The 27,396-nt window shown below is 30.4% G+C and overlaps 3 protein-coding genes and 1 long non-coding RNA gene across 5 annotated transcripts in view; 2 read left to right on the top strand and 2 right to left on the bottom strand.

Moving 5' to 3' along the window:
* Positions 1-11,774, top strand: part of LOC105144780 (uncharacterized) — a 29,680-nt gene extending 17,906 nt beyond the window's left edge. For both annotated transcript variants that reach the window (XM_087415497.1, XM_011053929.2), the window contains exons 6-11: positions 1,619-1,806; positions 7,250-7,379; positions 9,238-9,378; positions 9,919-10,103; positions 10,187-10,398; positions 10,653-11,774. In XM_087415497.1, the coding sequence (XP_087271623.1) occupies positions 1,619-1,806; positions 7,250-7,379; positions 9,238-9,378; positions 9,919-10,103; positions 10,187-10,398; positions 10,653-10,776 (980 nt within the window). In that variant the 3' untranslated portion in view covers positions 10,777-11,774. The remainder of the gene's footprint in view (positions 1-1,618; positions 1,807-7,249; positions 7,380-9,237; positions 9,379-9,918; positions 10,104-10,186; positions 10,399-10,652) is intronic.
* A 9-nt stretch (positions 11,775-11,783) lies between these two features.
* Positions 11,784-15,948, bottom strand: wus (TM2 and DnaJ domain-containing protein wurst). Its single transcript, XM_011053932.2, has 5 exons — positions 15,333-15,948; positions 14,851-14,998; positions 12,961-13,325; positions 12,530-12,637; positions 11,784-12,079 (listed from the first exon to the last, which is right to left on the bottom strand). Exons 1-5 carry the CDS (start codon positions 15,618-15,620, stop codon positions 11,870-11,872), a joined length of 1,119 nt encoding a protein of 372 aa, XP_011052234.2. The 5' UTR covers positions 15,621-15,948; the 3' UTR covers positions 11,784-11,869.
* A 1,283-nt stretch (positions 15,949-17,231) lies between these two features.
* Positions 17,232-18,485, bottom strand: LOC147906789 (uncharacterized). The gene is made up of 2 exons (XR_015548096.1): positions 18,396-18,485; positions 17,232-18,093 (listed from the first exon to the last, which is right to left on the bottom strand). It is a non-coding gene; the product is annotated as an uncharacterized LOC147906789 (long non-coding RNA).
* A 92-nt stretch (positions 18,486-18,577) lies between these two features.
* On the top strand, positions 18,578-22,205 carry LOC105144783 (uncharacterized). The gene is made up of 4 exons (XM_011053934.2): positions 18,578-18,835; positions 19,870-20,171; positions 20,583-21,107; positions 21,523-22,205. The coding sequence occupies exons 1-4, from the start codon at positions 18,578-18,580 to the stop codon at positions 21,872-21,874; spliced, it is 1,437 nt and encodes a 478-aa protein (XP_011052236.2). The 3' UTR covers positions 21,875-22,205.
* Positions 22,206-27,396: the final 5,191 nt, after the last annotated feature.

Genomic DNA, 27,396 nt, shown 5'->3' with positions numbered 1-27,396 from the left:
TCTATATAAAATATACTTTAAATATACTTTAAATATACTTTTGAAAGTATTTGTAAAGTTATGTATTAAACAAAAATTGCATCTAAATTTTATAAGTGATTACAGTCGATAAAATAAAAAGAATGTATTTTTTAATATAAAAATTTAAAACTTTGATTTAGTATATTGCACTCACATTTTTAACAATGTATTTTATTATCGATATTTCAATAAAAAACTTTCAACAAATTAGAAAAATATTGTACTTATAATGTTTTTCTTAATATTATTTGTAATATTTGACGCAAATATAATAGAAATGACAAACAAATGGTCTCAATCTTTAAAAAGACATAGATGACTTAGATCGAACATATAATGACATTCTTAATAAATGTAAATAAAGTTAGATTTAACTTACACAATGACAACATCGTTCTATGTCCTTTCAGTATCTTAAAAACATCTTGTTTATTATATTCTTAGACAACAGTTAAGAACATTCGATACATCTTGACGATTTTTAAGTTTCATCATAATATGTTTTATATCTTTTTCATTTACTCAATATTGTAATATATTTAACTGCAGTGTTATATGGGATTGAGGTAAGCACTTTCTTTGTACAATTTTAATGTTAACTTTACGTAATTTTAACTTTTAATAACTTTATTAGAACGCAATCACTTAACCAAGAAAACAGGCAACTTCTTTGTACGATGTTTGTGCTTTTCTCGCTTTCCGACTGGATAGAAGATATTCTGATATTTTTTATTAATATATTAATTATGTATTTGTTGAAGATGGCTAAAACCGATAACCGAAACGTTCAAACTAACATTTTTTAATACACGTTTATTAATGAATACACACTATTAATAATTATATAAGTGTAGATTGCGCACTTCTTACCGTGCTGATTCCAAAGTAGCCCCTTTAAATCTGTTTTTTAAATTTGTATTATATTTTTATAATTATTAGGAGTCCTATATTATATATATATATATATATATATATATATATATATATATATATATTCTTTATTCTAAATTGATAATAGAAATGTTCAACGTTTTAGTAAAAAATTGTCATTTAAATTTCAATGTTCTTTTTAATAGTTTATGAAATTCTTGCAATATAAAAGAATTAGTTAAAAATAAAAAAAAAATAAAAATTTGCTATAGAAAAGTACTCACTCTACACACGATGATTCATTCATAATGTGAATGCATAAGTCGGCAACACATCAAAAACCTGTCTTTTAGATATTAAACTTTTTTAGCAAAAGGACAGAGACTATTGCTTAGCCAGATGCTCCTAATATTTCAAAGAAAAGAAATGCACGGAACATGAATGACCCATCGTATTAAAGATTAATGTCGAAAGAGTTCGTTTTAAAAATATCACAAGCTTTAAAACTTGTAATTTATGACCATAAAATTTGAAACAGTTTGCCAATTTCAACAAGCGTAGTCTATCATATGAACTTACACAGTATCCAATAATAAATTCTGATATATTAGATAGTTATAATTGCGCAATTAATCTAATATAATTTGTTCATAATTAGTAATTAGCTTTGAAATAATAAAAAAGTAACAGAAAAGTATTATACATAAGGCAAATGTAAATCTTGCAGATCACGTACGCAAAGAGACGATCAAATCAAAAGTGCCGCCCTCGTGGGAAATACCCTCTGGGGGCCCTACGGCCCTTTTGAGGGCCGCCAGAGAGGCTGACGATACTGGTCTCAAGGAAATCGTCACACAGGCTCGGAAAGTAGGTCTGAAAGGCATGGATGTCAACGTGGTCGACAGTAGCGGCAGGGTGAGTACAAAAGTTTCTAATTAATTGAATTAGTCTCTAATTGCCATTGCACTTCGTAACTTAAAAATTGCTTTACAATATTCTTTGTCGTTTATTCTATCGACGTGATGTGTTTGCGTGCTTCTATGAAAAATGTGTGCCTTATAAAATTGTAAAAAATTTAATAGTGTCGAAATAGTATTAAAATTTGCGATTTCACGGAAAGAAAAAGCACAGAAGAAACATTGCTCCCTTAAAAAATGATACTAAAAAAGCGTGATTTTCGAGTTATTATTATGAATGCTTATGTTACTAACTCGTAACAGGAACACATATTTTTGTGATACTATACTAAAGGATGAGTGGAACTCACTAAAGCTTTTTCTTATTAGTTTCAGAAATTAGCATAAAGTACGATTATCAGCCCATACGAGTAGAACGAAACTCTAAAAAATAAGATTGTGTAACATAAAATTACTCCCAATCATCTTTTTCTAATTCGATGTGCAGACTAAAAAAATATACGAGCAATTACTAAATATACATTTAATGATTGACTCAAATAATTACAAATTATTTTACAAATTCGAATTGACTGCTCTAGTTCGAAGTTCTTTCGAAACTGCAACCTGGGAACGAGTGATGGTCGTTTAGGCGAAATGGCTCACACTAAACGAATCCGACGGATTGGAAAGCCGGTGGCGATTTGTAATTAACAGCGCGAGATTCGCGATCGATGAAAGTGCAATTAAGGGCGAGCGAGTCGCGCGCGACGGCAGGAAACAAATTTCGCCTTCGAATGGATCTATTTTTAAATTGCCCGACTGTGATTCCGGTGATTCCAAGGAGTGAGAGAGAGAGAGAGTTTCGTTTCTCGCGAGTTATGCAAAAATATATACAACTACAACAACCCTCTGCGGATCCTCGACGATTGATTGCAGACGGTTGGGAGTTAACAGAAGCGTAAAGTTTCGAGATTTTATTACTATTTTCACTCATCACTCTGTTCTTTTCGTCAGCCGTCAGATGAAATGAGGTTAAAGCGAATAACACAATTCACTTAAAAATCTTTCACTCTAAAAAATATGAATAAAAAATATGGGCATATGGATTTAACATTATATGATATTTATATAATTCTTCCGTGTTAATGTTGATATAAACATGGTGTAAATTTATCACGTTTAAAAGTCATATATATATTAGGTCATTTAAAAAGTATCCGCGGTTTTTTGTTCAATTTTTGAATGAAAAAACCGCGGATACTTTTTAAATGACCCAATATATAATATATTACGTCGATATTTATATCTACGCTAACACGATGAGAATTATATTTAACACCTATATTTTTTAGAGTGTATATATAAAGAGCTTGCTAATTAAGAATGTTCATTATTACATCGCAAAAAATAAAACACTAATACCATTTAATTTTATATACATTGTATTCATGAATAGCTTAGAGCAAGAGTAAACAACACTGTGATTTTTTTATCATTCTACGTAAATTATTATTTGGCCCTAAAGAAAATTTTTGGCTGTGTTTCGTGCTATTTCGTTCTACGGTGCACCTCGATCAGATAATCGGCGTAACTAGCGTGAGGAGAACTTTTCTAATTGCTGATGAAACTGTATAACTATGTATAATTATACCAGGCAGTTTTCCGGCCAGCGCGTAGATTAAGCAGCGGAGAATCGATCCGACGAAACGGATTCGACCATCACAGTTCGTCAGAGGTCGGCAAAAATTCCATGCTCATGGTACTTTCATTAGCGTTGACATGCGATCCCCTCGTACACGTACTCATGTAGTCTCATGGAAAAGTACCGAATTGCCTGTCGGGCGTCCAACTCTGCTCACTTTTGCAACAAGCCGGGTGTAAAATTGCTCTCCGGGAGGAATAAGATGGGTTGCGTTCCCAGAGGAAATGTACGTATATGATATCGCTCGAGAAACTATTGGAAGATATCTCTTAGCAGATAGGGAATTGTAATTCTTTTCGATAACAATTTTCTTTGTAGCACGTACTTTATATACATAAATTAAAGATGTTTAGTAAATTTAATAAGATCGTTATTCATAGATTTTCATACTTAAGACTCATTTTAAGTACAGTCATAAAATGTCATAAACCAATCACAGAGCCATATTAACATTAAGATATTACACAGCTTGAAACGGTTTTGTTTGTATTAACGTATGCACTTATTTCAATTTAATTTAATACATTTTTTAGTTAAATTATTTGATATCATTTTAATTAAATTATTTTATTTTAGTTGAATTAGTGATATATTGAGTAAGATCTCTATAAAAATGATTAAAAATAACTTAAATTGGGTACAATTTGGCATTATGAAATTAAGAGTAAAATTTAGCTTATTAGTGAATAGACGTAAAATACTTTAAATACTATAATATTATAAGATGGTTTTGTATCCATGTATCTATAAATCTTCATGTAAAGAGAATCATGCCATCTTTCAATTAAAGCGCAATGAAATGAAGATTGAACGAAGGAAAAACAAACTTATTTCATACATACAATGTCGCGTTTTAGATATGAAAAGGCAACCGTGCCGGCAGTAAAAGCGCGATGAGTGACAGGAGTTCGTGAAACGGTATAACTAGACGTTGTAATTACCGTCATCTCGAAGAATATTCATGATACGACAAGTTTAACGTCCAGCGATGATGACTCGCGTTCATTACTATCAAACGATTCATGCTCAGGACAAAATCGTCAACAGCTCTTTCGAAAAGGAGGACATTGTTAACTTTGCGCTTTGTTGAAGCTGCGCAATTTGGTGTCTCAGACACGCTCGTCTCTTCCAAATAGACCGCCGCTTTCCCGCGTCAGGATCGATACGAAAACACGTTAATCTCGATCCCACATGGGAGTCTGCGACCGCATTCCAAATGCAGCAGTGTCGCGTTGCAATTAAAGTCGGTTCGCTCCGTCTCTTCTTCCGTAGATAGAAATGCGGTCGTCCTACGTGGAATCGTGGTGAACGCCGCACTAAGGCCAGGACGAACGGAAACTTAACGTAGATGTCCCATGTAATCGTGATGGATAATCCCGAGGCCCTCGGTAACGTCGCCGCTCTTCAAGGCTGCACACGAGAGAGACGATCGCACGTACATAAGGCCGAGGAATTGAGCTCGATTATGCGAATCGTCTGGCTTAAAACGATCGGTTACGAATCAACCCTGACGGAAAAATGTGCGATTTCCTTAAGTGACATCAGCTCGGACAAACGCGGACGATGATTCAGCGAGGCTGCGGAGTAAAGAATTCGCGCGAGGTTAACATGTTATGTGTAAAAATAAAACGTTAGAGATAATGACTTGAAGTTGCTCATTACTGTTCTACATTTTTCTTAGGTTCTTTAAATAATTTTTGAAAATTTTTTTTCATATAGATTTTAGATTTTCTGAGTTTAAAAACTTTTAAAGATTTCTCAGACTTTTTTTATACGAATTGGAACTTTTCTGTAATGCTGAGAAAGTTTATCTAGAATTTTTCAAGTGAAGTCTGAAGTATTCTAAGATTTCTCATTTTATAACTTCCGTAAAAAAACCTTGTAAAATCTGATAAATTTTTAAGTATATATATATATTTTTTTTTTCAGATATCTTCATAAATTCAAAATATCACAAATCCTTAAAAATATTATTAAATATCACAAATGTTGTCTCACGAGAATTTCTTTTCACTCGAGTTGTAACAGAATTAAGTAGCATTTTTCGATTTAATCTTTAATATGTCAAATTAAATTTGAATTTTAATCTTTAATAGTTCAAATTAAATTTGAATTATTTAGGCAAACCATAATTGATGATAAAACTCGGTACAAAATATTATTGTTATGTTTATATTTATTTTTAATCTTATTATTCTATTATATTTAGTATTACTGACGTTAGCAAAGTATACAATCTGCAAGAATATAAAGATATTCTGATTTTCCTCAAACATTTTATTGAGGAAAATGTGAAATAAGTGTTTAAACCACGTGTTCTGTTTCATTCAAAACGAACAAAATAGAACTCGTGTTTACCGATTTACAGTTCGCGCGTCGTCTTCAAGGCAAACGCGTCTTCTTCCGAGCGTTTGTTGGCGCAGTCCGTGTTTCAACGCCTGTTTGTATATACCGGCACATGCTGACGCAAGTAAAGCAATAACGTTCAAACGTCAATAGCCACTTAATAAATTGATTCTTAACGGATAGTCCATTGTGCATCTCGGTGTCTGTGGAGGCAGCAAACAATGGCAGAATGAGAACGTCTTCCTACGAGGTGTCATATGTACTTCTCAACAATCGCGATATAAAACACGATATTCATTCCCTTTTCAACATATTTATATGTCAGTCGAGTGTAACAACAATAGGCGAAGCGCGGTATTCAAAGATAAATCCGATTAACAATTCATATAAGGGATATGTTATAGCGATTCAATAAGAGGAGGATCATTTTCTCGATCAGAACAATTTTTTATCTAGTTAGCTTAGATCAATGGAAATTAGCAAATCCTACATGCAAAGAACGGTTTGGAGTATCTCAAAATTTAGCTAAATAAAAATAATTTTTATTTGACTATTAAAATAATTATATAAAACACTCAAGCTAAAATATCAAAATTTTTTGCAGCCCATAATTGGAAAATTTATGTTTAATTTAATATTTTAATACATTTCACGTGTCTCAAATGGTCCACCCAAATTTTTATATTAATTTAACACAAAATAAATATATAAAAAGTAACGCAAATATTATGTAATGTATATAAAAATTAATACATAAAATGTAACACTTCCACAATTTGTAAGCAAATTGTGGGAGCATTTTTTTTTTAGAGAAATTGATATTTATAAGATGTTAAATTAGCATATATTATTTATATGACTTAGAATTTACTTATCAAAGTATATCACTTTAATATTATTTGTTTTATTCATAAATTGTGCTATTTTAATATTAAAAACTAAACTTGGATATATCGAAGATTCAACACAAAAGTTTTAACAAAAACCAGTTTGCAAAAACATAATTGCAAAATATTTTTTTACTATACATCTTGCCCATCAATCTTGAATTTCTTATATAATTACAATATATAATAATTTCGTATATAATAATTTTGGTCTAATAAAATTATTTTCAGATCTAGCTAAATTTCAGCAAAATCGTCCTTTCCATGTAAAATTAAAATTCGTGTTTAGTCTTTCCATGTTTAGTCATCAGTGTCGATTTAGCGAATTAAATCTGCGATTGTGTGCCATGGAATTGCGTGGATTTTCATGTCACAGTTAAACGCCGTACAAGAGACATTGATGTTGGGTGGGGGGAGAAGGGGGTAGAGGGATGAATAATGTTTCCCGCTCGAAACACGAGTTTACATAATCGGGCGTGCTTTTGACTCAAACTAGCCCGGGAATTATTTGTTTACCATTGCAGACGGCCATAAGTTACATGGCTGGGAACGGTGCAGCGGCGATGCTTGAGCTGGCGCTCTCTTTTGAAGGTGTGGACCCGAATTTGCCTGACAATGAGGGTAATACACCGCTCCATTTTGCCGCTCAGGCTGGTGAGTGATCGATTATGTCATTTGAATATCAAGTTACTGTAATTACGTGAAACGTATACGAGATACCGGGAAAATGTCATTGACGTATTGCGGAAATCAATCCGTTTGATCCTGCGATTTTCCAGAATTCGATTTCAAAAATATTTCGGAATCGTATGGTTAAGTATAATAATATCGTTGCAAATACAGTATGAGATATTGCATTAAAGTACTTTAGACACTGTTTGAGTAGTAAAATATTTAAAGATATGCGAATCTTTTTTTGACACCGAATAGAATTCAATTGTTCTCATTAAGTATAAAGAATTCCTATTTTCGTTCGAGAAGCAGATCTTAAATGTTTTAATTATTTAGTGATTATTTAAAATTGAATTTCATTTCTTTGCTCGAATCCGAATTGAACTAAATCGACACATCCGAATCTAATTAAATCGAATCGTTGAAATATAACTTTTAATTAATAACATAATTATTATTAAATTGAATTTTAATGTATAGATAATTAAAACATTTCTAAACGTAAAAAATAATATTGATTGTACATATATGATGTATTATTTTATAATAATTATTAACTAGAAATATGATTTTATAAAATTGTCAATATATTCATATTCATACTTTTTAGATTCGAAATTTTCGAGTTGAGATTTAAATTATGGAGATTCAAATATTTATCTGATTTCATTTGATTCATATTTGAATAGTTTAACATCTCTACAAATAATTTCAAGCATCTCTAGAAATAGCTTAAAGAAACGTTTTTCTCTTACGCTTCTTTCTCTCTTTTTCCGGAACTCTGACTATCATCTTTGGCAATTTATAACCAATGTTCCAAAAATGAATCTGGCGAGATGCAAGAGTAGGATGGCTGCGTTTATTCATAGAGAAAATGACAAGAATAAGTGTTGCATCAATCTTATGGCATAAACGTAGCGATGAATAGGAGTTAAAGTTTTTGAAGTTAAAGTAGTGTTATAGTTTTTATAGGAATCTTAAAAATACCGGGAATGGTTTAGAACGTAATTTACGTTAATATTTACTTCTGCTTTTTTTCATCACATAATCATTCCTCTTCGGTAAGTGGCGTTAATGTTTACTTCTACTTTTTTTCATCACATAATCATCCCCCCTCAGTAAGTGGCCAACGGCTATATGGCTGCAAAATAACTATATACATCCATCACAGTCGCGGATTAATCATGAATATAAAAAATAACAGGGTAAAGTTTAAGAGATACTTATTTAAGTTTATAACTCATGGCGTTTAAAGGCTCAAATAAAGTAAGAAATAACAAGCAGTTATATTAGAAGTAAATGATTATTAGATCTGTACCTTTTCTTTTCATTTCGTAATGCTAATTTTTTACTGTACATATTCTTTTAATACAGCATAGAAAAATATAATATTAATAAAAATATAATATTAATTTGAAAAATATACGGAAAGCATATTTAGAAAAGAGAAACGGCTTATTTAATCGGCGTCAAGTAATCTGTTGTCTGTCAAACGTCCTCCAAGATTCTATGATTCCATTATATTTTTGGGGATAATGTGCAAGGAATAGCGATAAGAGCCATTGGAAAGTATTGAAAATATGCCTAATACCAAATCTGCCGGCGGATTTTTCGCACCGACGTGGCACGGGGATACCATTGCACCGTGGCACAATCGCTGAAAATAGCGGAGAACATCGAAGCGCCTCTTGCAATAAACGCGCAACTATGTGATGACGCGTGCTGAAAAACGTTCCGAGCCAAAACATCACGAGTTATGAAATATATGAGGTCTCGCACGCGAATAAAATCAGTACCGATGATGTCAGTACAGTGGTCTCTGTTACGTATCTGTGGACAGGACAGACCGAATGCCTCAACATCCTTCTGGAGAGATGTCCGGATATCGAGGTAGACGCTAGAAATACCTTGGGCTTCACGCCGCTCATGAAAGCCGCCCTTCAAGGTAGAACCAAATGCGCGAAGATTCTCTTATTCGCCGGTAAGTAAGTAATTCAGTGCAGACTATAATTAATTAATAAGTCTAATTTACTCCGAGTATAATAATCTGTAAGATAATAAATCTGCATAGCTGGCACACAAGTAAGTGATTCAATATAATCTTATAATTAATTCTAATTTACTTTAAATAATAACGTTAGATGATATGATCTAAATATGATCTAATATAATATATAATATAATAAAATAAAATACAGTAAACATAAATATTAATGTAAAATAATAAATCCATAACATTCAATTAATAAAAATCAAATGTTTTTAATCGTAAAATGGGGTAACTTTGGCTTAATTAAAAAAAAATGTCTTAAAAGCACTCATGTTCATCATCAGGATAAGAAGTTTTAATTTAAATCGTCTTTAGAATATTTTTGAATATTTTATACTCTGATTTTGATATACATGCCTTCTGGGCAATATTAAAATAAAAAGTTACCTCATTTTATGATATTATAAAAATATGATTACAAAGCATCGCAAAATATTTCGCCGCCTGAGAATTATTTTCGTGAATTCCTAGGTGCAAATCCCACACTACGTGATCACGGTAGAGGCCTAAGAGCTGAGCAATGGGCGAGGTTTTGCGGCAGGTATGTGTGCGCCGAGATGATTGAGAGATTCGCGAGACATCGTCTGTTAGAGAGAACGACGTCTTGTCGTTGGGGTAGCGAGCCCGAGCTCGCTGCGAAAGTATTACAAGGAAAGGTAAATAGTCCGATATGTCAAATCTCCTCTTGATCGGATTTCTTTCGGATTTTGGAAGACGTAATCCTTACAAACTATGCCAGGTGACGCCTATACCTTCAACGTCTCTGCCGCAACCCTCGGGACTAAAGTCGAAAATAAGAAAAGTCTTCCGCACCACCTCCAGTCCTGATCGAACCTTCTCTCTGGTGTCGCAGCTCACCAGTGCGGCTCTGTGCGCGAGCAGTCCGGCTTTACCGAAGCCGTCACCTGTTGTGAAAAGTCTTCTGCGACCGTTGAGCGTGCCCCAATTAAGGTGCGACCTTCGTCAAGGAACTAAAACTTTCTGAGTCATGCCGATCAATACTTTGTAATCACATTTGTCAATGAATGCAAACTTTGCAATGTTTTTGACGTTTAGTAGAAAATTACAAGCAGCTTTAAGAAGAAGTAGACAACATTAAAATATTGATTGGATATTTTCTTTAAATCGCGTGTTTATTTGATAATTTTAATTCTAAAGTAAATGTAAACTCAAAAGAGAAAATAAAAATTTGTGCTATTTTTCAGGGTGACGTTGGTTTCGCAGCAGGATTTCCTGGAGAAAACGTCTGAAAAGTACGGGACAAATTTTACGGATAAGATCGAAAACTCCATGGCAAAGCCGCCACGGTCGAAGAAGAAGAGCAAGTAGTCGAATGTAAAGCTTTCGCGATTAAAATTATGGGCCGCGTTTAGTCGTCCGTTTGGCATTGAACACACGCGAGCGGAGATTGAAAGGTTTAATCGAGTCTGTTTGACATAAAGCAGCGAGACGGACAGAGTATTTATGATCCATTTGAGATCATTTGCATATTATCATTTGCCGATTCCGCTGTTGCCTGTAACCTGGCCGATCGTTCGGAGCCGCGGTCCCTCAAGTAGATCGTAGGTTGTTCGTTTTTTACCTCGCCAAGAAATATTAGCGATGCATTTCACCCGAGAGGACGTTTCGCGAGATCAAAAGGGAGGACCTTCGAAACTTCGATCGTTTCCGATTCAACCACGATCCAGTCGGCAGCTGCCGTTGAAGTTATGTTTATAGTCCTCGTACTTGAGATTGTTTTCGATGTAAACCGCCGCCATGGCCGGACGCATAAACATTCGGAACGGTCGAATCTTATTTTTAGTTTAGACTTATAATGGATTGCGCGCGAGATGTGACGAAACAAGGTGCTGTGCACGCGCAAACGCGGTTTACAGAAGATCGCAAAGTTACAATCGAGAGATCGCGTTAATCGTGATACTGAAAGTTACCTCCTTCCCACCGACCTCGGTAAATGGAATCTCAATTTTTTCCAGGAAACGTGAATGTGTAATACTCGTATCAGACTAGAAATTGGAATTACGATTGGATTGGGCTTTAATCGATTAGAAGAAAGAGAATTATATCGAGTTTAGAACTTTGCTTTGATTGATCAAATTTAAATTCAATCTTAATCTCTAATCTGATATGAGCTTAACTTGAAGCACGCGCCGAAGCGAAGCTTCAGAGGTTTCTTACCGATTAAAGTGTTAAAGATAATCAAATGGACTTGCGATTAATGTGTCGCAGGCCTCCTCTTAACTTATAATACACGCGTTTTACGTACAAGATTTTATATCGATGCAGTTACTGTCAGATGGTTGTTTAAATAAATGTCTTATTAATCAGTTACTGTCTTTTGATTATGCACAGAGATTGGTATATTTGGAGATTCTTTTGTCGAGTCTTTGTTTTTTATTGATCCTTCGAATCAAAAGTACGCTCATTTTTCAGAACGACGATTTCGTCGTTGCCGGCGATTCTTCGCCTGAGACAGGATTTCATACGCCTGTTGGATTTCCATGAATTTTTCTTGAGCCTTGCGCCTTTCCTCCTCTGAACCTTTAACTTTGTCAGGATGATTGTCCCTGGATAGACTTCTCCATCGTACCGTGACTTCGTTTTGTGAAGCGGTTTGTGAAAGACCCAGGACCTGCGGAATATGAAAAAATAGAAAAAATATTAAAGATTTCTTACGCGTATTTTTGAAACAAAAAATTATGAAAATATTATAAAAGAATTACAAATTTTTCCATATTGTATTTGTGTGTGAAAATAATATAAAGGTAATACAAAAAAGTTTGGCGGCAAGCTTGGATAAAAAAAATTTAATAAAAAGTAACATTAAAAAAAAAAAAATTAAAATAAAAATGAGAAAATTTTATTTAAACTATAAAATTGTATTATAAAATAAAAATATTGATCTTATTGAATTATTTCATATGTATATAAACAATATGTATATAAACATCAACTTTTATACGAAAAATATAAATTCCTCATTTTACTCGCTTTTGTAGAGACTATATCACCTGATACATTTTTAAGTTATTTCTTTGTAAATTTGAATTTCAAATCTAATAAAATTTTATAAACAGCCGACCTTGTAAGCATTTATCTCGCCTCGAGGATCCGTGAGGTCTACCAGTTGCGCCCACGTTGCCCAGAAGCCTTGATGTCTCGCCTGGTTCCACGTAGCCTCCAAACTCGCCTGTAGAATTAAGAATGTCAGCACATGAAAGAGATCTCTTAAATCTCAAAAAATTTACTGCTTATCCTCCAGAGCCAAAATCTGTACGCTGGATCTATTGATTTTTATTATGAGATCCATTTAATTTATGTTGATTAAAAGGTACTAATCAGTTGCAAGGAATCAAAGTGACATGACTTGTATAAAAAAGAGTAAATACTAACAATAAACTTATTTTAATAATAATAATTGAAATTTGCGGATAAAAATATAATTGAGTGAGTTCAATAGGTCCATCATTCACTTTGGAGAGTTAAAAATTCAAAAGATTTATCGTAGACCACCTTGAGATCTGTCCAAATTGGCGAAGTGAGGAAGTGTTGCACCGCTTCCGACAGCTTAATCTCCTCGCCTTCGCTATCTGTGATAACCGCATTGAAATATAAGTAGCTACCGATTACAGCGAAGTAGAGCATGAGAGCTAAGCCTAAGCAGACTATACGCCGGAAGAAGCTTCTTTTCTTTTTCGGTTTCAGCCGCCATTGCTTGCTGAAGGTGTCGAAACTGAGACTCGAGGTAACCACCATGAGGAAGATCCACATGGTATCGTCGGCGATGTAATATAAGGTCGGGTAAAATAGATAAGCTGTAACAAGAGCTATCCATATCGAACCTTGTTCTCTCCCAATGTTTCCGACCGTCCATACACCTATTAAAGTATTAATAAATAAATAAAGCCTTTTGTAAAATATTTATATTTCTACATGGAAAAGAGATTTTGAAGTATCTAAAAATTTAGTTAAATACAGATCTGAAAATGATTTTGTTAAATCATCAAAATAATTATGTACTTTCTAAAATTTTTATACTGGAATCTAACTCTAAAGAGTAAAATCTGATTCCTAAAAATTGACAATTGAGTCACTCTTTTTCATCACTAACAATTGTCACTCTTTAGAATTAAATTCCACTCTAAAGATTTTAGAGAGTTCAAACTGATTGCTAAAATATCAAAATTTTTTGAAATATTGCTCATCATGCTTGAGATTTTTGAATAATTATTTTAATAATCCAAAAAATTACTTTCAGTCTAATAAATTATTATCTAACTAAATTTTTATATATTTTAGCAAAATATTTCTTTCTAATAAAATTTCTGTTTTCTAATTATTTATATACATATAATTTAATATTACTTTTATATAAATAACAATACATTATACATATTCAGATAATCCTATAATAATAATAACAAATAAATCCTACTCATTACATTTAATCTAGAAACTTTTATTGGCTCGATTATTGATATTTAATTGTTGTTTGCATAATACGAATGATTTTACACTTTAAATTATTTTATTTACTTAAGTATATACATCTATATACTCTGTATATAGATGTATATACATATATGTATATAAATATATATATATATATTACATAAATAATATTTAAATATAAATCTATTTATAAATATATAAATTTATATAATTAAATATAAATATAATTTAATTTACTTCTTTAAAATTTATTTATATATTATTTATATAGATATAAATAACAAATATATTTATAATAATTTATATAAATATAATTATTTTATATATATTTTATATATATTATAATTTAATTATTAATACTTATACAATAATAATGCGATATTCTAAGAAAATACCCGGGAAAAAATGTTTCATATATAATTATGTAAAAAATTAACATATTTTATATACAATTATTTATATATATATATATATTAGGTGTTGGAATTAATTCGTAGCGTTTTACAAGTGATGGGAAGTACTTTCATTAATGTATTTTTTAATGCTCATGTGAAATAAATAACATTCTTTCATTAAAAAACGCTACGAATTAATTCCAACACCTAATATATATATATATATATATAATACGTCCATTTATATATTTTTTTCCGTAATTTTTTTCAAAGAAAATCTGAATTCTATTTAAATTAAATAAAAAAGACTCATTGAAAAAATTTAAGATATAGTATTCTAAAAAAGAACTCGTTAGAAAACAGATAAAAACAGATTTAGTGTCGAGTTTTCTATTTATCATTAGCGATTATTTTTAACCAATGACATACGTCACATATTGCGACCTTAAAATATTATCATTCGAAATAACCGACTTGTAACAAACGCGCGATAAGAAAACGCGCGTGATAATAGTGAAATGAACTTTTTTTTTCGTTTCTAATATACTATTCTTACCTAACGCGATCACAGCCGGTACTAAAATCAGCAGATATCTGAAATTAATACCGTACACTTCCTCCTGTGGGATCGCACTGTTGAACAGTTCGGCCCATAAGTAAGCAACCGCAGCTTGCGCCGCAAATCGCACTGCGGAAAACGGCGGCTGTAAAAAAAAAATAATAATAAATTCGATTTCGTCATCGGTTTACAAAGCGTCCGCCGCGGATCGCATTTATTTTGCCAATTTCCATTTACATCCTTAATTACTGTACGTGTCAGCGAGTAAATTGCGATTCAACATTTATGTGATTATTGTATGATGTACGTGATTATCATATAATGCGCAACGTCATCAATTCTTCGAATAACAGCAATGCAGAACAAGTTAAGTAATGACATCAATCGTAGTGTAAGGTTGATGTTAAGAAGTATATTTCAAGACTAGCGACGTCACTGGCTAATGCTAGTCTGTGGATTCTAAACGAGTATTTATTTACCTTTCGATTAGCTCTGACTTTTCGTTTAAAATCCTCGATAAACGCCGGGTCGTTATTCGCATCAGCCACGTACGCAGGTATCCTATAAATGTCCCTGAGAAAACCGCAACCTATATAACCGCCGAATGTACTGATGTACACGAATGCCTGATCGTCTCTGCCGAGGTACATATGATGTGCTCCGAAGAGTCCACCGAACAACCAGAAAAAATAAGCCCAGAACTTAGTTTTAACACTTTTGTACCCCGGATCATGCACGCCCAATCCATTTTCTTTCGCTCTTTCCATGTTATCTTTTAAAGCAACAGGTCACAAAATACCCATTTTGAATCACTATCGATTAATCGCGTGGACAACTTGTCCTGATCGGAGATATTATGAAATTCTACGCGAAGAATTACATGTCCTACCGTGTCGTCGTCATTTACACATCTTCACAGGCAAAATAAAAGTTTACACGCAAATAACTTTTTACTGTTTTTGGACTCAGGTACACCTGTCAGTGGTATATCGTGAAATGACGGTCGTGGTTCCACTGCACCGGTTTCTGGTTCAACGCTCCGCCAGGTATAACGGTATCAATTCAGGGACGTAGCAAGCAGAAATGTATATATTCCTAATAAGGAAATAATCCACCAATTGCTGGAAGGAAAACATAAAAGCAAATTGAGTAAACATTTATTAATTTATAAAACTTACAATTGCATTGTTAGTAACAGCAGTTGTATCATTTAATTACGATATATTTTATATCATACTATGTTTTAATAAATAATCTTTTTAAAATGTTTAAAATGTTGAACTCGCTGATCACCAATAAAATCAATCGTGTATTATATTTCATACAATAAATAATGAAATAAAATTCTTGTATAATATTACAGAAAAAACGCTTAATTTTATTGCAAAAATAACATATTTGGTAATTTGAGTTATTTAAAAGGACGTACCAGGATAACAAATAAAAAATCGATTTTTTAAATAATTAAATTTTATTTTATCGAAAAATTTATTTATCAAAGAACGTATTTATAGATGTATTTCTAGAGTTCTGATTCGATTGGAGAAAAAATAATGAACTTATCAAACATTCCTAAAAGTGCGTCAGATCATCTTGAACGTATCACTCAACAGATGAAACTATTAAGATAAAATATCAAGGCTCGACAAAATATCAATATTCTATTATATATCAATATTCTATTTAAATCTTTCAGATCCTAAAACATTTCGTATTTAAACTTAAAGTTCTAATTGCTATAGAACTGTGAAAACTCGTAATCAAAGTCAGTTGCAAAAACTTTATTAGTTGCATATTGCACGTAAAAGTAATAATGTAAAAATTATTTCCTTTTCTTATGATTACATAAAATATGAATAGATATAAAAAATTGCCGAAACAATAAAAGAGTAGATCAAATGCAAAGGCGATGTTCTTTAATAATTATTCTGAAAATGATCGAACAGGAAAATAAAAGTGTAAGGAATTAATGTTCTAGTTTACTGAGCACTTGATACGTGTTCTAAATAGTAACATTCTATTAAATTATCTTAATTTCGACAATACATTTAAAGAATAGTGTACTAAGTTGGTACATTATGCATCTAGATAATTAATTAAATAGTCATATCGTGTATACATTTGTACGCCGAAATTAAAAAATTAAAATAATTTTATAGAAAGTTACTGATTAATACGCATATTAAGTGCTTGATGTAAATAATGTCAATGTAAATGAGGAAGTTGCCCTGTCTGCAGAAGACATTATATGTGTAAAATTGTGTTTATTAAAATAATATGCTTTTATGTCAGTAAACTACAGTTCAATGAATAAATTTATTTGATTTAAAATATACCTATTTCAATACATTTTTAGCATAATGATGAATCAAGACATTGTCCTATAATTATTTATTTCGTAAAACACATTAAGTGAGCTAGCACAAAAATTTTCGGAGAACGATTCATAAAGTATTCATTGTCTTATTTCAAAACAATTTTAAATAATGTCTTATTATGTGTCTATAATATAAGCAGTACGAAGTAAAAGTAAGAAATTGATCAATCACAATCGAACATAAGAAGAATAATCGAACTGTGATTCAATTTCTTACTTTTATTTCTATTCCGTGTATTGTAGACAAGACGCTAATATGACTCTGTGATTGGATTATGACAATTTAAATTATATGCTTAAGACGGTTTTTCAAGTATAAGAATCGATTATGTATACCAGTTTTAACTATACAAACATAAAATATTCGTAAAATATTACACGAATATTATTAAAAATTAAATAATATTATGTTTCGAGATTATATATTTTTTAAGGCATATTTTTTTGGTATTACATGTCCACTTTACATAATATCCTTACATATTAGTCTTTTGATATTCGTGGAATTATTAAAATATAAATATAAATATATATAAATATAAAATTCTCAGAATTTTATATTTATATAATATTACAATAACGAATTAAACGATGTTATTTTCTTAATAGCCATAATCATTATGAATAGTTGACATCTAGTCATTTATTAATATTTCAAGAATATAATTTAATATTATGTATATAATAGTACATTTAATATTTAAAATATTGCTTGATATTAAATTTATTACACGCTCTTATAAAATATTTAAAAATCTCATTTTTTTGACGCGATTAATTTTCTATTGATATTCCATTCTGCCGATATCTGCGCACGAGAATGGTCATGGTGTCTCCATCTTTTGGTGAAATAGTAACATTATCTACAGATGATATACTTATTTTACAAATACATTATATTATATTATAAAAATTATATTGTTTTATTTAATAATACGTAAGTAATATAATATATATTATCAAATAATCTTGATAATAATAACACTTAACAATGTATAAAAACATAATAAATTCATCTTTAATAAAATTTAAAGTATGATCCTCAAAATATAAAATTAATATAGAATTTTAAAAAAATCAGTGTTGCACTAAATGTTGATATCACAAATAATATTTTGCAGCTTCCACATAATTAGCATTTTTCTATTTCAAAGATTTTGTATACCGACGATCATATCACAGCATTGCATCACGCAGTTGTTCGGAAATCAATATGGCGTCGGACATAGTCATACATCGATGCTAACAGTTGACCGGCAGCTCATTTCAATGTGATTATTTTTGAGTGTTTCGTACGTTATTGACAATACCTGCCAACCTTGCCACTGTTTCCGAGGATACGCGAGGATGGAAGAATATTCAAAACAAGAAACAAAGCTCAGTCATAAGGAGTGGCGTCGCATTGTGAAGAAAGAGCGTCGCAAGCGTAAACGACAGATAATGGCACAAGAACGTGACGCCAATGAAGAACGCTTGAGGGCAGCACTGGAAAACAATATGGAATATATGCAATTTTGCGCGGAAAAAGAGAAACAAGAGAAAGAAAAAGAAGCGCGAGAACAAGAAAAACATGCAGAAAGAGAAAGGTTTTGGCTGGAAGAAGAAGTAAATATACTTGTACAGTGTATTATAATTATATATTTTCTTAGGAATTTTTTTATTGATTTCTTTAATTTTTTTATCAAGATATAAGAAATAAATGCAATAATGTTATATTCAAAATATTACATTATTGCATTTATTTCTTGATAAAAAAATTTTTTTATAATAGCTTATTTAAAAAATTTAACGAAATTTCTTTTTGTAATTTGAAATGTTAATATGGAGAAAATACGAATCTTAATTTTTTTGCAATAGCGTAGGTGATTAAGAAACTAATAATTAATTACTTAATTAATTTATAATTTATTAATTTCGTAGACATGTATATGTATTTAAATATTTTTTATACTTATAGAGCATTTATATAATAAAAAATTATAAATTTAATTTAAATGTGTTAGCCAAATATTTATATTAATAATTGCAAATTTATATCAAATAATGTCACCGTTTTTCAATTACTCTTGGGGCTCTTTTTGGGAAAATTTGCTCAGGGTTGTTTTTGAATAGTTTCGTCGGTGCAATTGATTATTGATATATAATAATACATTATATATTTATTCATTATTTAAATTGTGTATAAAAATTACCAAATAGTAAAACATTTATATTTTCAACATATTAAGTTAAAATAAAACAAAATAAAATTAGTGAAGTAATAATGTCTCTCTCTCTCTCTCTCTCTCTCTCTCTCTCTCTCTCTCTCTCTCTATATATATATATATATTTATATATATATACATATACATACACATATATATAAATTAGGTAGCGAAGAAAAAACATCTAATTGTCTTTTTACATAAAATTCTGTCTTATCAATGAATATAAGTAAAAATATTTTGATTATATATAATTATTATTTCATTATTTTCCAAATTTTGTTCTGCTTCCTAAATTATATTCTTCCATAAGAAATATAACAGAAAGATTATTTATTAAGATAAAAAAAAATTGTTTTTATACGCGATTTTGAAATAAATTATTGCTTTAAATTTATAATTCAAATATTTGATTATTGTCTCTTGATTGTTCAGATAAAAGCGCAGAAAAAATGGCAAGAACTTCAGAAACAAAAAGCAAAGGAAGAACAAGAGAAACTTGAGCAGGAGACGAAGATTCGTAAAGAATTTGAGGCAAAACGTATAGCAATTTTAAAGAAAAAAGACGAGGAAAAGAAGAAACAAGAGGAACAACTTCGTAAACAGGAACAACTACAGAAGGAGATTAATGATTATATCGACAATGGAGTGAAAACGCCTGAAGTTTTACGCGAAATCGTCGACAATCAACCTACCAAGGAACTCTGTCCCTTTTTTTCGAAAACAGGTGTTTGCCGGTTAGTATAGATAGAGATATTCACAATATTATAATATCATAATTTCTTAATCTTATTTCATTTTTAACAATATTAAAATTCTGAGTATATTGAATATATTCAAATTTCAATATTTTTTATGAATATATTGATATGAATTACTAGTAAATATAGATGAATGACTGAATATATTGATATAAGAATGCCATATCTTTTTTAAACTTCAAAATTATTTCATTTGATGCTATTAAAAAATTGTTAAAAATTAATTTGTATTAAATTAAATTAAAATTGAATTGAATTCAATCGAAATAAGTTAGATTTAGGATTGAAACGTTTTATTCAAACTGAAATCAACTTTAGTTAAAATTGTATTTTTATTTTTGTTTTTAAAATTTATATTTCTGTGTAATTGATTTTTAATGCCCTTAGGTATGGAAATGCGTGTTCCAAGAATCATCGTAAATTCTTTTTAAGCAGAGTAATTTTAATACCCGGATTCTATTCACATTTCTCTCTCGAGAAAAACTTAGCGGAATATGACACTGATGTAGCACTCGAATTCGAGAGATCAGAAACGTTGCATCACTTTTACGAGTTCTATGAAGACGTAATAACTGAACTGGAATCGTTCGGCAGGATTAAGACCCTTAAATGTTGCTGCAACAAGGAGATTCACTTACGCGGTAATGTGTACGTTGAATATTACACGGAGAGAGAAGCAGCTAGAGCTTGGAGAAACCTAAAAGGACGCTGGTATGCCGGAAAACAACTCAACTGCGAATTCGTTAACTTCACATCTTGGAGAGGTGCCGTCTGCGGCATAAACAAATGTCCGAAAGGCAGTAAATTCTGTAATTTTCTTCACACTTTTCGAAATCCGCACAATAAATACGACATCAAAAGTCCTCGACGGGAAAAAAACAATTCGAATGATAGCAAACGAAGCGAACATAGGTTTGTGCTACTATTTATCCCACACTACTATACAATCAAAAACGTGTCCTATATATAGACAAAATAATTATTTTTATTGCATTTTGTATCATAAAGATAAAATTGTTTTGCCAATAAGGTTTTTGACTTATTTAACACGATGCAAAATAATTCTAGTGAAAAGAAAGATTCATAACGTAATTTTATTATTTAAAATATTTTTTTTATATTTTGCAATTCAAATTTATATACTTCCTAAAAGTTTCTATTTGTGTTTATTATTTTGCCCTAAATTAAACTGATTTAACCTTCATTTTCGCGAGATAATATATTATAAAAAAATAAGTCAATGCGATGTAATAAAGTAGATTAAAAATGAATTGTGTGTGATAAAAGTTTCTATTATTATTTAATTCTTTTTCATTTGTTTTTTCAGAAGTAAATCTAAATGGGAAGAATCTGATCGAGATGATAGCGAAAAAGATCGCAACTGGAGATGGTCCGAATCTCCCGAGACTGAATTGGATCGCATGAAAGAGATAAAATGTTCTCATTCTACAAAAAGGAAACAATCGCAGAGATTCACGCACGATAAAAGACAGAGAAAGAATTCAAAATCAACTGTAAAAAGTTCTAAAATTAAAATATCATCTAGAAAGAAACATCACTATCATTCGCATCGTAAAAGGATCCATGAGAATAAAGATGAAAATAAAGAAGATACGTTCAATGATCGCCCTTCTAAAAGAAGAAGAAGAAATCTTTTGAAAAATGATAATCGGTTGTGAAAAGCCGTTAAAAGCAAAAATATTCGAAGTCGAAGGTCGAAAATATCAGAAGTGATGTAGATTTGAAAGAAAAAAATGTCTAGATGTAAGAAGTAAGGAGCCTATTTTGTAACTCTTAAGGACTGTAACGTTATAGTTACAGTTATTAAAGATATTAAAAGTTACAGAATAGATGTTCCTTAAATGTTCCCTTCCAAAAAGATCCAAAGTTTATGCAGGCTGTAAAAATGAATCAAGTTTAATTTTAATGTAATATATAAGCAGAAGAGATAATTTTATTGAAGCTACGAATATGACGATAATCGAATAAATAAAAAAATAATCTTTTCTATCAATATTTTTCATTTTAGTAATAAATAGAGTATAGCGGGGCTTTTTCATCCATTTTTCATAATAATATTTATGTTTTTAAACAGCATATATTGATTATTTAAAGATAGTGCTTGTATATTCAAGAAGCAATCATAATATTGTAATTATAAGTACATCACTGCAAAGAGATATTGCCATCTTAAATTTTTTTTTCATATTACTTTAAAATTAAAACTGATGGAATAGCTCCGTTTCTACTCTAATTCTTTTAAAGGAAAACGCTAGCAGACCTATTTTGTAAATAACTCAAGTTTTGTTATAAGTCGCTGCACAGCTTTTTTGCCATAATAAAAGAACTGTGCAACGGCATTATAATGGTAACGAAATTTTGTGTTAAGAGTTACAGAATATATGCCTGCAATATATATGTATATATATATATATATATATATATATATATATATATACATATATATATTGATGACAATAAATTAATTAATAATTTTTTTCAAATTATTTATCAATATCTTTACTTTGTACTTATTATCATTTTTCCCACAAACATTTTTCCTACAACGCAGGCCGCTTGTATAAGTTTATTGGAGCGTATGCGTCCTAGTAAACAAGAATGAATGGAAATAGAAATTCAGATTTTCAGAAATATGTATTCGCGAATGTTAAAATAAATCCTTTCCAATTCGAGTGCATCTTTATTCATTTATTGCATAAAGCATATTTCTATGCCGTGCAATGTAAAAATAATATCGACTTGTTTTGTGCATTGTAAATATTTTTCAATTCAAAATTCTGAATAAGAAATGTAGTTTATTGATCCAATTGAATTAAATTAAATAACAATTTTTTTTTTATTAATTGTATTTAATGTACTTAAAATACTTAATATCAATTCATTTTAATCCATTCTCAATTATTGGGGTAACAAAACTGCAGTTATCGCAAATCAACACACATGTTCCAACAGTTCAAATGTCAGCTGTCCATAAAATTTAGTTATTTAGTAACCTGAAAATAATATTTTTTTAATATGCATGAATGGTTCTCTAAATTGAAGATATTTTATCTTCAATTTTGTAGAATAGATATATATTGCATTTACATTTTAAACAATATACATTAAACATACAAACAATTTTATTATTGTTATTGTAATAAAAAAACTTATAATTTATTAAAATGTTTTTATAACATTACAGACAACATAATATATAATATTACAGACAATATTTAATACTAGACCAAAAATCATCGTGTTTAGTAAGGAATAATATGTTGTTCCAGAATTAAATTCTTTTTTAAACAATTTACCAAATATTCCGACAATACAAACAAGAATTAATTGAAAACAAAGAAAAAAAATGAAAATTTTTTGAGTTACAAAAAAGTATACTATACACACGATGAGTCATTTGTGACTCGGAGGTGAAATTCGAAGTTCAAGTATACGCACGAAATGAGGCCGACAACGCGCACAAAACTTGTTCTCTAGATGCCAAACTTTTTTTTTTTAAATAACCGGTATTTGACCAGATACTCTAGTATTATATTTTAAAGAAAAAAACGCAGGACTCGAATGATCCAAAATTGTGTATTAAGGTTAACTAATGTACTTTTAAATCCTTTAAAAGCCTTTAAAAGAGCGTTTAGATGTGCCAGGCATTTGGATTAGGATAATTAAAATTGTCACAATTGTCACGCTAATCTGAAAGAAATAGTGATTAAATTTTAATATAGCAATAGTTTTCATAAAAAATAAAAATATGTAATATTTTAGACTAGTTTTTTTGTACGTAAATTTATATTTTTATTCTAATATACCATAAAATAGAACCAAAGTTTTATTTAAATAATAACATTTAAATAATAAGCGTTTCATGAAGAATGTAATTTGATGTAAAATATAAAAATAAAAATATTTAATAAAATATAAAAGTATAAATATAGAAACGAACTTTTCGCAAGAAGTCATTGCCAAAATTGAAAAGACCTAGTCCAGACAATTTCAGTGGATGATGTATTATTCGCAGTGTAAATTGGTAAATCTGCATAGAATGATTATTTAATTTTAAATAATTTACTTCAGTTGTCTCATAGATATTATTAAAATTTTTTTTACCTCCTTGTGAATGCCAATATATTGAGGAACATCTGTTAATCGATGAATTATTGTATTCATTTTGTTAGACTAAAATTAATAATTTATCATATATAAATAATCAAATAAATATATATACATAAACATTTCTAGTCAAGAATTTTGAAAATTGATTTTGGATATTTTTTTAAAAAGTTTTTGACCATGCATTTTAAAGCTAAGGCTTTAAAAGATAAAGCTTTAAATCTAAAATTTATTAAATCTTAATTTTTTTTCTATAATCTTTTGTTTCTAAATTACAAAAAAGTGAAAATTGTTATTTTTTATTTTTGTCTCTTTGAAGCGCTCTAGTTCAGTGAAATTATCATTGGATAAAATTTAGGTTTTCTAAGTTTTAAAATACTATTTAGAAAAGTTAATATAAGGTTTTTTACACAGTTATTTATTACATAAATTTTATTGTGTAAACTTACTCTCTCTAAAAAAAAAGAGAAAAATATTAGTTATAATATAATGTGCTTGACTTGTATAAATATTTTACAAAATTTTTCAAAAACTTTCCCCAACTATCAATTTTAAAAAATATATACAAAATTTTACACAATAAAAAAATTTGACATTTTTGCAAAAAATTATCGTACCAATTTTTTTCTAGAAACATTTTAAAATTTAGAAAGTCTACTTTAAAATATTTTTAGAGTAAATTTTATCCGATCATGTTTCATCAAACTGTAAATTTAAAGCCCTAACTTTTTAACTTTATAAAATGCGTGATCGAAAACTTCTTTAGAATTTTTTTAATTGAGATATTTAATTTTTTGTAAAACGCGAAAAAAAACAAAAATATTTCCAAATGTCTGGTCGCAGAGTGTGTACATTTAAAATAATATGTGAATTTACCTTGGCACTAACAGTTTCGCACACATAATTTAAGCAAAAAAGTCTAGTTCCATATAAGAGCAACCAACAATTAAAGTTAATAAAATCTATTATGTCGAAGTTATTGTTTACTATTATACGTATAAAGATATAACGAAATGCTCTTATCACATATGTCACATAAGCTGTTGTTAATATAGTTATCTGTATTTCAAATATTGTGTTTAATTCACGAGTAAGTTGGCATAATTCCAAATGGAGATGTCTACATAAATATATATCAAAATATATAAATTGTTAATAAAAGCAGAAAAAATAATAAATTAAAAAAATAATGTTCTATCTAAATGGATTATATTAACTATAAGGCGTATGACTTTGCTCATGCGGTTTTTTTCCGAAATTCGAGGGTTTATTGTAAAAAACTGGTTATACATTTATGATTCAAAGTATTGTCCATCGCTGGCCACTACTTTTTCCCATCTTTCGGGCAGCATACGAATCCCGCGTCGAAAAAACTAGTCATCTTTTGAGGCGATCCACGAATCGATCCAATTTTTTACTTCTTCATAAGACCGGAAGTGCTGGTCAGCCAAGTCGTGTGCCATTGATCGAAACAAGTGATAGTCAGAGGAAGCAACGTCTGGAGAATACGGCGGGTGGGGTAGGACTTCCCATTTCAACGTTTCCAAGTATGTCTTGACCACTTTCGCAACATGGGGTCGAGCATTGTCATGCTGCAAAATCACTTTATCGTGTCTCTCGTTGTATTGCGGCCGTTTGTCTTTCAATGCTCGACTCAAACGCATCAATTGCGTTCGATACTGATCGCCTGTGATTGTTTCAGTCGGTTTTAACAGCTCATAATATACTACGCCGAGCTGGTCCCACCAAATACAGAGCATGATCTTGGAGCCGTGAATATTCGGTTTGGCCGTCGACGTGGAAGCATGGCCGGGAACTCCCCATGATTTTCTGCGCTTGGGATTATCGTAATGAACCCATTTTTCGTCACAATGCGATGCAGAAAGCCCTTCCGTCTTTGCCTTTCAAGCAGCTGTTCACAAGCAAACAAACGTCGTTCAACATCTCTCGGCTTCAACTCGTACGGCACCCAATTTCCTTGCTTCTGAATCATTCCCATGGCTTTGAGACGTTTTGAAATGGCTGATTAAGTCACTCCTAACGATCGTGCCAATTCTTTTTAATTTTGACAAGAGTCTTAATCAAGTAATGCCTTCAATTCTTCGAAAATCTTCTCTCTTCCACCGCTATGCTGGTCTTCGACGTGAAAATCACCGTTCTTGAAGTGTTGAAACCACTTATGACACGTTCTTTCACTAATAGCGGCTTCACCATAAATATTTGAAAGCATTCGATGAGCCTCAGCCGCAGATTTCTTCATATTGAAGCAGAAAATTAAAACCTCCCGCAAATTTGGCTCGTAAACTGACATTTTCAATCGAGAATAACATTATGATGCAGACACAAATCGACTAATGTTTCTTTTTAGATTATGTTGACAGATTCCCAAGTTTATTGTGTGACGTCTATGATCTATTTATTTCGATCACCACTTACCGCTAAAGCCATCTATACGAAAACCGAATGAGCAAAGTCATACACCTAATAATTAAATCTCAAATTTTTGCCAAATTTGAAACGCAGCCCCTAACTCAGACTTTCAAGGGGCGTCTTAAAAATGTTCAGAGGACAATATCTATGTCCTCTGTTTGTGTTTTTTAAGGACGTTCCTAGAATGTCTCTGTGATAAAGTTCATTGTATGGGGCGTTTTTATACAATGCTTTTATTGAATGCTAGATCCGATCAAAATCTATCCAATAATAATAATAATAATATATTCAAGTACATTTGAGTTACTGATTTACATTATGATCCAAAATACACGTTTGTAATTATTAATACACATGATATATCGATGAGTAGGCACTATCATTTTTCTCTGTATATTTTTTATACCATGTTCTTCTCTCAACAACAAGTATCTCATGTGTTCATTTAACTTATCAAATCTAGTACCGATATACCTACAAAAGAAAGATTTCACAATTTTAAAATTGATGGTGAATAAGCTACAGATAACTTTAAAAGTATATATATTAATTTATTACATATATCTAATTTTAAATAAGTATAAATAAATTTGTTACATTTATCTAGTTTTAAATAAGAATAATTATTTTAAATTTATAAAAA

The sequence above is a fragment of the Acromyrmex echinatior genome, chromosome 18 (genome assembly GCF_024713525.1).
Source record: "Acromyrmex echinatior isolate Ae372 chromosome 18, ASM2471352v2, whole genome shotgun sequence".
NCBI lineage: Eukaryota > Metazoa > Arthropoda > Insecta > Hymenoptera > Formicidae > Acromyrmex > Acromyrmex echinatior.
Note: the sequence above shows the minus strand (reverse complement) of the source record. Positions and strands in the feature narration are given on the sequence as shown.

Coding starts and splice junctions, on each gene's coding strand:
- wus (XM_011053932.2), bottom strand. CDS start 15,620: ATGGAAAGAGCGAAAGAAAATGGATTGGGCGTGCATGATCCGGGGTAC. Junction 14,999..15,332: donor AAGTCAGAGCTAATCGAAAG/GTAAATAAATAC, acceptor TTTTTTTTACAG/CCGCCGTTTTCCGCAGTGCG. Junction 12,080..12,529: donor GCGAGATAAATGCTTACAAG/GTCGGCTGTTTA, acceptor CATATTCCGCAG/GTCCTGGGTCTTTCACAAAC.
- LOC105144783 (XM_011053934.2), top strand. CDS start 18,578: ATGGAAGAATATTCAAAACAAGAAACAAAGCTCAGTCATAAGGAGTGG. Junction 20,172..20,582: donor TCGAAAACAGGTGTTTGCCG/GTTAGTATAGAT, acceptor TAATGCCCTTAG/GTATGGAAATGCGTGTTCCA. Junction 21,108..21,522: donor AGCAAACGAAGCGAACATAG/GTTTGTGCTACT, acceptor TTGTTTTTTCAG/AAGTAAATCTAAATGGGAAG.